The sequence below is a fragment of the Eptatretus burgeri genome, chromosome 9 (genome assembly GCF_056783735.1).
Source record: "Eptatretus burgeri isolate ZD-2024b chromosome 9, Ebu_testis_v1, whole genome shotgun sequence".
NCBI lineage: Eukaryota > Metazoa > Chordata > Myxini > Myxiniformes > Myxinidae > Eptatretus > Eptatretus burgeri.
The window spans coordinates 91312111-91325857 of NC_140969.1; the positions used below are offsets into that span (position 1 = coordinate 91312111).

Sequence of the window (13747 nt, forward strand, 5' to 3'; positions counted from 1 at the left end):
CGTGCTAGCTGTCACTCCAGGAGAAGAGTCGAAATGGCAGAACAAGCCATGTATGCATCGCGTAGGGTGGGAGGAGGAATGGGAAGTGGGGATAGAAATGAAATGTCGTGATGTTCCGTGATGTTGCGGTGTGCACACGGTGCTGAGATGGCCTCTACATCATTAAACAGAACGTAGGTCGATGGTACTACCATACAGGGATGAAATGGTGATCGGATCCCCAAATGGCATGCAGCAACACTTCAAGAGGAAACTCCGGAGAAGGTTGTGCAACTTCGGCTGTTGGAAAGCGAACACGCAAACGGCTCACCCGGCCGCGTGCTGGAGGAACATCATCACAGGAATGGAAAGAGTGCTTATTCTTACCTGCAATGATCTTCATAAGCGTACATTAGTCGTGCGTACATTAGTACGTACATTGAGAAGCGTACAAACTGTGCGTACATTAGTCGTGTGTGTGTGTGTGTGTGTGTGTGTGTGTGTGTGTGTGTGTGTGTGTGTGTGTGTGTGTGTGTGTGTGTGTGTGTGTGTGTGTGTGTGTGTGTGTGTGTGTGTGTGTGTGTTGCAATTATTCACATTTACAGCCTATAAGAAGCAAGTGCAGGTATGTATTTCATAGATAAATAAAAGGACAGTGTCCATTTATTTCATGTTTCCTATCTCCATCTTCCTCAACACTTCACACATCACCACCAATATTTGTCGGCATTATTAGCGATCTTACAATTCCACACACGACATCTAAATTTACTTGAAACTCCTCTTTTTATTCCGTTCGGCCCAGTCCAAAAGTAAACTTTTCTCAAAGTGTTCACCATGCTGGATGATGTCATGGAATTCCAATGGGTGGCATTTCAAGCCCAACCATCATGAGATTGTTGCTGTTCTCTGGGCCTCTAACCCTATCAAATCCCATACAGTCCCATCATCCATCCTTCACCGCTACATCTGCCAGTCAATCCTAAAAGTGACAACGTCTCTAGGGGAAGTTGGCTGACTTTAGCCAGGTCAATTAACTGTTTGTAAAAGGAAAGATCAGATTGATGTTAAATCTGGAAAGGCTGAACTACTGAAGGGTATGTTAACCAAGGAAAGCCAGCGCATTAGATTGCTATGCAGGCAGAAACTGCTCCGTCACATCGAGCTGACAAGGCACAAACAGGCAGCCAATTAACAATTTCACAATCAATGTAATTAATATTCAAGCAAACTGTTCAAAAATTCCCGATGATGAGAAAACAAACGTGATTACATCATCGATCATGCTTAACAAATGCTAGCAAATTCTTAACTGTGTGACTGATTTAGGGGGGTCAATAGCATCTTAGAAAGGTTTCAATCAACATTGTCCAGCCATTACTTTTTAACTCAAGAAATTCGAAATTGTGCACAAGTAGTTGGTCACGGGTGCAGGCATTGTCTAGCAAGAGGTGCAACGGACAGGGATTTTTTTGGTAAATGTGAAAAAAACTCAAATATCTTTCATAACGACATGAACACAAACAATAGCACATTTCATATTACCAGAACCAGGAATATTTAATCCAACTGAAACAAAAGATTGTTTTGGAAGGAGATTGGACAGCGGGTGGTATGCTTGACCAGAGCATGCTCTGAACCGTCTGCACTAACCTCCCTCAGTGCTGGAGGACCGACATCCTGCGATCGGTCTCTTTCATCAAATCCGCCACCGCACACAGCCTCATCCCTGGCTTGTTGTGGCTCGATAACGGACTCGTGGATGCGCTCGTCCATCTCCCCTACATTCACCCCCTTGGGTTCCTCATTGCCCAGCAATGCATTAATTCCTGGCCTTGCTTCTTTGCTCATCATCGACTGGTGCTGCAACCTGACACTTTCATCGCTCTCTGACTCACTGCTTGTCAAAATCCCCACAGTTGCGTGCATGCCTTCGGCTGATTGAGCTGCAGCCAATGGTGTTGGAATTGCAACATCCGTTGAACAACACCAATCTCCATTCACTTGCTCAGGGTACGTTGCCTTGCCCGTTCCACCGCGATGTATTGAAGAGAAACATGTGGGATCTTGAGGAAGTTCTGCAATTGGGTCTAATTTCTCCACCTGTAGATTTCTCTGTTTGCTTCGGTCTCTCCCTCTTTTATTCACTATCTCTTTCACTTTGTTCTTCTCTGCTCTGTTCTTATTTTCTATTGCATTGTGTGTCACCAAGTATTTTTCATCCCTTTCCTCAATGCTTCTCACCTTCTTACTCATGTCCTTCACTTGTTCAAACGACATCCTATTGTCAATGCCACCTTTCATATCCCCACTTACGCAATGAACATTCTTCATTTCGCTTTCTGGATTTCCCATCTTTCTCTCTTCCTCTGTCTGGACTTCATCCTTCTTTTTATCCTCCCCATCAACTATTTCTTCTCTCTTCTGCTCATCACCGAAATCCTTATCAAATGCTCTTTGTTTTTGCCCTTCATGACTATCTTGCTTTGAGACAAACCTTGCACGACACAAACCCTCACTCGACTTATCAATGGATCGTCGAAATGTTTCTCGTATGCCATCCACAGCACCTGTATCACATGTATTGTTTGTCATCAATTCATCATCCTTACAATTATCCTCTCCCATGATTTGATTAATCTGACACTGATTGTATTCGGCCTTTGGGTGTTCTTCATTAACTCTGAGTTCTCGATCCGATTTTGACCGTACACAACCTGACTTCATCTCTGAGTCTTTGTTGCACGACTTACTCATTTCCCCAGCCCTACCATGATCATCCTTTTCTGTCACACTCTTATCCTGCCCCTGTACATTTACAGACTCAGAATGCCAAACAATATCATCTTTCTGCTGTTTATTGCCCTTCCCAGTAAAACGGCATTCACTCTTACATTCTACTTGCACACCCTCACCTGGACGAGCAATAAAATCTTGAGAAGTAAATAATATCTGAGGTGCAGTCTGTTGGGGCTCTTCTTCTGGGCGCGTGCAATTATCTAAAACCCTTTGCTCATTTGGCATTACATCGTTTTCCACATTGCCGGATACTATTGGCAATTTTTCTTGCAGTAGCACTGGCAGAGTGACAGTCAAACGTCGAGTGGTGCTGTTAAACACAGCATGTCCTTTTGTATCCAGTATGGGGTATGGCAGCTGTATATCTAGGAAATACTTAGGATGCAAGACCTTCAGCGTCAATGTGTGCCTAAATACTTCCAGGTCGACATGAGATGAAGAACGAAGCAGAGGAAGGTCGATGTTAACTTCCAGTTCTTGTGGACGCACGCCTGGTCCAGAATCTCGCCCATAGTGGTAATCTTGCATGTCAACAAAACCCCTGTACTTTATGGAGTAACATGGCTGCATGGATCTTCTTGCTCGATCCTCAATGACTCCACTTGACACTGTCTCTGGTTTCTGCATATATTCTTGTTCTTTCACTTCCTTATTGAGTTTTGTTGCTATTTTTGTGTAATTTTTCAATTCCTCCCTTCCACTTTGCTCCTTGAGGTTCAAAATGGCTTCCTCTTCTGTTTTTCTATTCTGCACACTCATTTGTCTTTCAGGCGGTGATGCCTGAGAAGGCAAGGACAGTGGAGGGTCGTTAAAAGGTAATATTGCGTTTGTGCACAAGGGCCTCCGAAGTAAGGTTGATCCAGGGACACCCTTGTAAGGCATCTCCAGTCTGCGCAGATTGTGGCGATCGAGTGCCGCAGAAAATGTTTTTTCAACCATGTCAAGTGCTGTTTTCACCAGGAGTTTCTGCAATCGTGGGTCTTTAGCAAGAGCCAGTGTTTCCGAGTGAAATACCACATCATAGACGACGCAACGACGCCCGGCATTATCCTTGTCCTTTTTCGGAGGCACCAAGGCATTCGGAAATTGATAAAGCATGCCCCAACTTCCATCAGGACCTTGTTCTCGCTTGTACGTCGGACGATTCACGGCATCATCTGAGCACACATTGATGAAGCATTTTTGTTCTCCATCAGATGTCTTCAGGACAAAGCCTGGAGTTAAATGCAAGAAGGTTACATCCGAACCTCTCTCCTTTTCCAACGCTGTAACTTCCGCTTCATATAGCTGGCGTGACTGCTCACTGGTCACCTTGAAGAATAACAATATTATTGTCAGTTTTATCAATGTTCCTATTATTATACTGCATCATTAAGGAGAAACTGTGCATGAACAAATATAGAACATTGTCAGGAACCCTTATTGATGAAGCAATCATATTAAAATGCAGAATGTCTGTTTATCTGTCTGCTTAGACTCAAAAATGGCTTAGCTGATCTCCACCAAATTTGGCATATGGGCTGGTGGTGTAGCCATAGTCACATAATAGGCACAAAATAATTCTCACACCCCCTACGAGGGTGGGTTGATAACTTGAGATTTTCACCTGCGTACATGGTATAATACACATTGTTTACTGATCCCTGGAGGAGGGAGGGGGTATTACGAGGCCACAGGGACTAAAATTGGTTTTTCCACCACTGTCCCTTTCCCAACCCACTCCAAGAGGGAGCAGGTGTTTCCAGTGAGACAAATGCAGTGTAAACAAGGTGAAATATGTGTATTATTGTGGCCTTGGGGGTTATTTTACCCACTACTCCCCCGGATTAACTTATCTTGCAAACATCAAAAACATTTTAACTGATGTTAAATGGTTTTAGTACTTCAAAGTGATTGATTATACAGTCTTGTGCAAAAGTTTGGATTATTACAATGATATTCATACTTTATGCCTAGTGTTGGCTTAATGGTTCAGCTGGTGGGCTTGGGATCCTAGGATCCTGAATTCAAATCCCGCTCAGCTGTTGAATTAATACCAAGTGGGGTTGACCTGCCTGTCATCCTTCCGAGGTCGGCAAAATGAGTGCCAGCATGCTGGTATCCTGTGTCAGAGTGGCGACCCGTCCAGGATTGTGCCCAATAGCCAAGGAGACTACTTAGGCAGCACCAACGCTCTGCACAGAGTATGGGCCCCATGGATGGATGGATTCATACTTTCAGGTAAATTCATCAAGTTATCAGTGATAACAGTAATATGTGTTTAATATTGTAAAGTAATAGGCTTTATAAACGCACATGAAATGAACGGCAAAAGTAAATAACAAGAACAGTGTAATTTTATAATATCAGTCAATACTTTGTGTGTCTGCCCTTTGCCTTCTTGAGTGTCATCACTCTTTTACCCAGGTTTCCTGTATATCACTTAAGCACTTTTCTGGAACATTGTGCCAAATATCCTGGAGTACATTCCACAGTTCTTTCAGGTTAGTTGGGTTCCTCTTGTTATTCTCTGTTCCCAGGTAATCCCACATGACCTTGATGGAATTCATGTCTGGACTCTGGGGTAGCCATTCTAACACTTGGAGTACACCAGCTATAACCTTGTTCTCCAAAGACTGTTTTACTACATTGGAATTGTGTTTTGGATCATTAGCTTGTGGAAAATGAACCCTTTTCCGATGAAACGGTTTCCGCTAGGAACTGCATTGTGCTGCACTATCTGCTTGTTCTTCTTTGCTGTTCGTGCCCCATTGATCTTATGTTTTCTGACACCAACAGCTGAGATACAACCCAAAACAGTCACATACCCTCCCCCTTGCTCAACAGTAGACTACAAACATTGCATGTCATATTGTTCTCCAGGTGTTCGGCGTACGAACTAGTGTCTCTGATATCCAAAAATTTCAACCTTCGATTCATCAGACCAGAGTACCCAATTCCATTGTTCAGGCACCAGGTATTGGTGTTGTCTTGCAGACTTTATTATTGTCACCATATTTCATGGTCGCAGCAGTCGTTTCTATGCTGAACTGTGCCATGGAGACCTGCTGCAATCAGCTCTCTGCACACAGTGTGAGATAAGATTTTAATGTTCAGGCCTGCTCTCATTTCATTTCATCAGCTGCTGACTTGATTTTCTTCTATCATGCAAGCTGAACAACTTCAAGTGCTTTTCTTGCCTTGGGGAGGTTTTCCTAGGTCTTCCTGGCCTTTTCTTTATTTCAGGCATTTGAAAAGAGTACCTTACACCATAATGGGAGATCTTCATCTTTTCTGCTTTTTCCTTCGTAATGCACCTTTCTCTCATAGTTTGGATCTTCACACGCTGTTCTGTTGAAAGTTGCTTCCTTGGCGCCATTCTGAACCCACTTATCGACTTTCAAACAAGTGAACAAGCTGATGAAAACTAATTTGTAACTTTTATTGTGGTTTCTTATAATTCGCATTCATGTAACTGGTGTTGATCACTTCAATAATATATTTTTATTTACTGTACAAAAATCCACAAACTGCTTCCTGCATATTTTCTTTGTGGTAAGTGGATATTAAGTCGCTGTCACACCTTGACGTTTTAGCCAGCGTATGCCGACGTATGAAAAATTTGGCGAATACGCTGGTACACGTCGAATACGTTATGGGTAAGTTTTGTATACGTTAAGAGCACGCTGAAGCACGCTGGCATACGTTGTAGTACGCCGAGCTCGTCGACAAATTTTGTGCATGCACCCAGGTGCAGTTATATTCGTCCAATTACATCACCATGTAATTTGTGCATGCACAAAATTTGTCGACGAGCTCGGCGTACTACGACGTATGCCAGCGTGCTTCAGCGTGCTCTTAACGTATACAAAACTTACCCATAACGTATTCGACGTGTACCAGCGTATTCGCCAAATTTTTCATACGTCGGCATACGCTGGCTAAAACGTCAAGGTGTGACAGCGGCTTTACAAAGATATGATGATATAATCTGTACAGTATAGCAAAAACTTAAAAAAATTCTGACTTTCACAGACATTTTAATTATTATCTACTCTACCTATATTGCACACTTCAAACTTTCCATCAATGTTTATATTAATGGAGAATATCACCACAAAAGTGAAAATAACCCAAACTTTTGCACAGTACTGTATTTGGGCAGCTTTTCATCTTGCTGTTTCACCGGCATGGCAAGGAAGGCATCAGCGTGCACCATCCCTCGGATGGATGTTAGAATGGACGTCCTGTCTACCAGAATTAGTCGGTGGATATTAAAGATCCCCCGGTGTGTTTCATGTCTGAATTGTCGTCGGCTCCCTGAACAAATTCCAAATTCCTGCCCTAACTTCTTAGTCGAGCATCAGGCCTGGCCAGCCAGTTTGTGAAAGAATATGGGCAAAAAATATTCCCACGAGATGGGAATAATTCTGACCGTCCAAAACATCATCATCGTAATCATTATTTGTGCGCAGCTTTTCGAATTTATTGTCCAATTTTGATCAATTATGGTTCTATTTCACACACATGGAATGAAGTGAAACAAAACAATGTTGAGTTAACATGAATAGGGCACTGAGATGTGAAACGGCTGTTTGCATGAAGGTGCAGTCGGCTCAATAATTCAGGCTGGAGTGAAAACCCTAAATCCCAAACACCTTGGAAACGTCTCTTTGCACACTCATCACCATGTAATTACCCAACCTGCCGAGCACATTGAACACTCCAATTCAACTGAAAAATAATGTATTTTGTCACAAAAAGAAAAGTAACAACTTACATCAATATTTTGAAACAACCTATGCAATCAATATGCTTCTATCACTTTTTGCAAATGCAGTAGTTTTTTTTAATAAATGTCAAATAACCCCTGCCCCACCCCCTCCCATTCTGATTTGCTTTGACAGACATCGATGATGCCAGGTAAACTTTAATTATTGACTAAATTTAAATGACTGCAATCAATCTTCAGTTCATAGACAGTAATTTATGCTTCTTTTTTACTTAAAGTAGTCAAATAATCAGATCTGCTATGTGAGAGATCTCATGAACAATGTGGTGGCAAGGTGAAAAATCTCTCCAAAAACTGCACCATATGTCACTGTGGCTCCTCCGTCAGCATTCATGTGCTTGCAGATTTGAAAGGCAACATGTTGTCTTCAGCAACATAATTTGATTCCAGTACTGGACCAGTTTTTGCTGAGGACAAATTGCAGCCCAATCGTCCATCTTCGGTGCCGAGCCTTTTTAAATAAATCATAAGTAGAAATAAAAATAAACCAATGCTTTGGTAAGAAAGGAGCCTGGTGTTGGCTTGGGACCTTAGGGTCGTGAGTTCAAGCCCCTGTTACCCGTTGAATTAACACCAGGTGGGGTCGACTCAGCCTGTCATTTTGACCTTCTGAGGTCATCAAAATAAGTACCAGTGGACTGGGGTAATAAAAATTCAGGGGTAACCTGCGTCGGAGTGGTGACCCGTCCAGGACTGCACTCTTTTCCAATGAAACTGCCTCGGCAGCCCTATGTGCCTTGATAGCATGAAAAGAATGGTATTATTAATTATTATTATTATTGTCAAGTAATGGCTGAAAAAAACTGCTCACACAATGAGCTCTTTAAAATGTGAGTGGTGCGGAATTACAACGAACTTGATAATTGACCGCCGTAAGAAAGGTTTCTGTCTGGATGAGTAAAACATACCACCACTGGTTTGGGTCAATGATTTAGAGACAAACGATTACTATGTATTATAATAATTTCCTCAATTATTCCCACTTTCTTGTGGCAACAATCAGGGAATGTTTTTGGTCCAGGTCTTTTACAACTGGAATGGCCAGGTCTGACGACTGAAGGTAGCAAGATTTTGTAACTTGGTGGCTCGTCAGACAGGTGCTAATGATAATTCAATTAATCTTTGTGAAAGACACAATGAGATCTTCACTTCCACCAGCTCATGCAAGCAGGTGTGACACCTAGCATAACGTCCGAGTGAGGAAGACTTTTGATGCAACACCTTGCCAACGCAGCACCAAATCGATAGTTCATAGTCGGATTGGGAATGGAACTGAGACTAGATAGCTCAAAAGCAAGTGCACTACCTGTTGAACGCATGGATGGGCAGACTTCCAGGTTCAAGAATCAACATTCCGTAATGACACATCTCTGACAAATAGTTTGTGGAAACCCAGACCACAATGGCCTACTCTTGTGATGGATAATGTTGGATCTTTAATCTTCTTCTTCTCCGTTCGAATGCAGAACAAGGCTGAGGAGTAGCATCATTGGCTCAGGGTGCGGCTGTCCCGCTGATGCAATGCCCTCTGCTGGTTAGGGAAGGAATTTGGAATTTGTTCACGGTGCCGGCGACAGCTCGCCTACTCTTCGCGAAGGACACTATGGGGTCTTTAACGTCCACCAACTAAATGCTGGGAGACAGGACACCCGTTTAACGGCCACCCGAGGGACGGCACGCACGTTGATGAATCACCATGTCTGTGAAACGGGATCTATAATGGTCAGCAGTCAATGCTAGTAGATCGTTCACCAAGTTGGCTGAACATCCAATCCAAAGGAAGGCACACACATTAACCAAATAACACTATCACAAAACGACCAATCACATGGGTAATAGTCAGGTCGAGAATCATACCAAAACAAGACTGCTCAAAGGCAAGTGCATATCAGGTTATATTCGTTCGTTAGCTTGGGTGAATTGTTCACGCATTACAGATCGGAGTACGCCATAACTGTGTGTGTGTGTGTGTGTGTGTGTGTGTGTGTGTGTGTGTGTGTGTGTGTGTGTGTGTGTGTGTGTGTGTGTGTGTGTGTGTGTGTGTGTGTGTGTGTGTGTGTGTGTTTGACATGTGAATGTGGTGTGAGAACGAGCAGATCAGGCAGATCCGTTTGGGAAAGTGCGAGCCTTAACCGATTAGGTCCCACCAGAGGGAGTTCAATCAATTTCAGGAAGAAAACCAAAAAGGCCACTTGGATATAAAAGCAACAATAACAAGAACGACACTCAGTAGAGCACATACCTCCACCATACTGCCAAATCTGTATCTGGACCTGAAACAAAATCTCATTGGCTTGGTCTTGTCAACGACCCAACTCATCCACTAAGTTTTGTCATAATCCATCCACAACTTTTTGAGATATCGTGCTATATCGTTGTTGGCCCCATTTCTCAATGGTGAAGAATCACTTTAGAATCTTTTTTTTAATTCTCGTATCCGGATCCGGATCTTCACCAAAATCTAATCATTTCGTCCTTGTCACACACCCAGCCTGACCACAAAGTTTCGTCCGTATCCTTCCATAGCTTTTTGAGATATCCTGCTCACAGACAAACAAACAGCGGTGAGAAAACACAACGTCCGTCCACACACAAAACACAACCCAACAGTGAAAACACAACAGCCAGAGTAATCTTCAATATAAATACTTCAAAAATTATTTTAAAAACACCATTGTTTACATTTTAATGGGTTTTTACATTTTTATTTTTTTGTATACAATGTTGAGGCTGGTATGAGAGCAAACACACAGAACATACAACAAGGGGAGCAGGAAACAAGAGGGGTGGGAGAGGGAAGGAAAAAACAGTGGGGAACAAGGACATCGGGAGATCTGTGAAAGGAAGAGGGGTGGGGCGGGGTACACAGGAAAAACAAGATGGACATGACAGGGACTATCAGGTCCTTACACGACAGGGACTTTCAGGTCCTTACATGACAGGGACTTTCAGGTCCTTACACGACAGGGACTTTCAGGAAGGAAAGCAGGGAATATGAAGGAGGTGGGTTTGGGGTGGATTAGCGGGGGTAGAAAAGATCGTGGCTTTGGATGGGGGAAGATAAGAGATGGTGGCGAACAGCTGTTTTGAAGACCTGGAGGGAAGAGAATGAGATTGAAGAGAGTGTGGGAGTTTGTTCAAAAGGTGGGGAAAAAGAGGAATGAAAGAGTGAAGTTGAGCAGTGATTCTTGATTATGGTAGTTTTACCAGAAGGAGTTGCTGGCGGACCTTAAGTGCCCTGCGGAAATATGGCGGGACATATCTCAGACAGAGCAGGGGGATGAGGCTGGAGAGGAGACGGTAGAAGACAGAAAGACCACCAACCTGCCTGTGGTGAGAGAGTGAGAGACCCAAAGACTCATCTTCATCGTGGGAGATACCAATGATCCCAAATGCCTTGGTTTCCACAGTGTGAAGCCGACAAAAGTGAGAGATGGGAGCACCAGCCCAGAGGGGAGAGCAGTACTCAATCAGGCTGAGGACGAAAGCTTTGCATGTGGTCAGGAGCTCAGGTGTGCAAAGGAAAGACTTTACATGATGGAGGATGCCCAGTCGGGGACTGGCTTTGGAGGCTAGCTTGGAAATGTGCCTTTCCCAGGAAAGATCATGGCAGATAGTGAGATCCAAAAGCTTGAATGAAAGGACTTCAAGAGGATTGTTGAGAAAGTAGATGTGGGGGGCAGAGGGGGGGGTTGTTTCTCAATGGTCCTTTCAGAGAGACATCGTGAGAGTGTGAGATTTGTCAGGGATGGAAGACATGTTCCACATGTTGGACCAGTTGGTGACTTTATCCAGATCTGCAGAGTGAAGAGGCTGCTGCTTGCCGATCTGAGGGATGACAGATGGTACGGCAGAGGGTGGAGTCATCAGCAAAGAGAAAAAGAGGATTTTACAGAGTCGGAGAAATCATTGATGAAAACCAGAAAAAGAACAGGGCCCAGAACACTGCCTTGAGGAACTCCAGCCTGGACAGGAAGAGGGGATGAGAGAACTCCATTTAGGGCCACACATTAGCTGTGACAGGTGAGGAAGTCTGCGAGCCATGAGTGGAAATGTCCTTGGATACCATAGGAAGAGAGTTTGGTGAGTTGGGCAGGTGCCAGACCGGATCGAAAGCACGCAATATGTCGAGGGATACGGCTCTGATTTCATGTCTGGCATTGAGGATCTCCATCCATTGTTGAGAGAGCAGAAGCAGCATATCCAGGGTAGAGTGACCTGGTCTGAATCCAAATTGATGATCAAAAATCAAGCCATTGGAGAAGAGGAAGGATTTAATGTCTGAAGCTATGATGGATTCCATAACCTTGTTGATGATTGGGAGAAGGCTGATTGGTCTGTAGTCGCAAGGATCTGTTTTTGCACCTTTTTTATGCAGAGCAGAGGGTTGTTCGGCAATGGTAAGATGCGGAGTTTATGATCCTTTGTCAAAGGCAAACCTTAGTTGGTGGATCTAGAACTTATAAACTGAAGTAGAAAACAAATAGTAATTGCACATCATTAACAACAGAGCCAATTCGAGTTATCGAGTTAAGTTAGCACCTTTCCATTTTGATGTCCATGGAATTTAGATTAGTAACGATTCAAGTTTTAAACTGCAAGACAGATAACGATTCGATGTCTGATCTGGGTTCAATTCCGGACCTGACAATAAACTCAGCACGGTTCAGCATAACAGTCATTTTGCAAGCTTTTAAAAGATGATGAAGGCATGCCTCACTGGTTGGACAAAACGCTGCTGCAAAGCATAATTCCCATTTCCAGAAAAACGAAAGTTGGTCTCTGAGCCTCTTAGGGCTGGCAGGATGGCCAAGAAGTACGCACACTCACCTCTAAACTGTCGAGCCTGGGTTTGATTCATGACCCAGCTACAAACTGTCAGCCTGGTGTTTCACAGGCAGGATGGTTCATCAAGGTGTGTGCCATCCCGAGGATGGACGTTAAACTGGCATCCCGTCTGCCAACATGCGTTAGCGGACGTTAAAGATCCCATTGGTGTCCTTTGCAAGGAGTACGTGAACTATCACCGGCACCATGGCCAAATTCCAAATTCCTGCCACAACCAGTCGAACATCAGACCTGGCCAGCCGGTTCATGAAGACTCGGGCCAATTTTCCTCCGGCCGACCCCACGAGAAAAGGTGGGTTAATAATGGTCGTTAAAAGAGAAGACGAAGTCTCTGAGCCTCTTCCACAGACTGCTACAAGGGGGTGGGTCCAAGAAAGCCTCACCCTGTTTAATGTCTCATCCCCCTTTCCTCTGTGGCATACCTGAGTGGTGTATTTCCCCCACTATGGCGACGCAAAAATTCAGGGAATCATAAAATTATTGTTTCTTTTAATGTTTCGGATAACCGATTTTGGAAATCCCATCTCTATTTTGAGGATTTTCAAACGTACGGCCTTCCATCTGTGTTTAAACTTACAGGGACAAGTGGATGTCCCTTCATATTGGAGTTAATTCACAGCAATGTGGATCATAAATACAGCAGGGAAATTATGCATTGACAAAAACATGTTCCGAATGTTTGTTATAACCAGGGTGTCTGATACAGAGGTGCAACTGGATATGTAAACTGAAACACTTGAATGTCTATGGGCTGCGGTTAGTGGAAAGAGACACACCAGTTTTGAGGACTGGCTAGCGGCTGAGGGGGCGTACAACATTATCATTCTCATATGTATGTGCTATTTGTGAATGTCTGCAGCTGTGGAGGAACCCGGGTGGGGTTTGAAACACCAAAGCATTTACCTTATGTAGCTTTTATTGGTTGCTTTCTTTGGTGAGGAGAGCATGGGAGTTAACTTATTGAAATCTTAGATACCTGTGGTAATTGATTAGGTGAGAGCTGATTGGTTATTCCCTCCAATTACGGGTGAGAGGTGATTGGGTTTTGTTATATATTGGCTCATGATACACCACTCACTGTGATTGGTGAGGCAGCCGCATTACCGGGGACTGTGTTTGGACAGCCCGGGCACAATTATTGATAAAGGCCAGTTCCAATGGACTGTGGGACAGCCTGCCGTGTTAGGGTGAGTTGCCTCCAGCAGCCAGGAAAAACAAAGGACCACTTAGGGTCCTGAAGACACCAGGCTGTGTGAACACCTGCTGCTGCACTCATCCCCAAATTTTTCATCTGCTGTGTTTCCTTCCCTTGAGTCACACAGGTCCTGGACCATGGGCAATGCAAATATT

The 13747-nt window shown here is 43.8% G+C and overlaps 1 protein-coding gene across 2 annotated transcripts in view; it reads right to left on the minus strand.

Moving 5' to 3' along the window:
* Positions 1–588: 588 nt before the first annotated feature.
* DNAAF2 (dynein axonemal assembly factor 2) overlaps positions 589–13747 on the minus strand; it is an 18015-nt gene continuing 4856 nt past the window's right edge. Inside the window, exons 2-3 of one of the 2 annotated variants that reach the window (XM_085896077.1) lie at positions 13476–13722; positions 589–4089 (exon numbers count right to left, since the gene is read on the minus strand). In XM_085896077.1, the coding sequence (XP_085752203.1) occupies positions 1540–3876 (2337 nt within the window). In that variant the 5' untranslated portion in view covers positions 3877–4089; positions 13476–13722 and the 3' untranslated portion in view covers positions 589–1539. The remainder of the gene's footprint in view (positions 4090–13475; positions 13723–13747) is intronic. The other variant, XM_085896075.1, reaches the window with a different exon arrangement.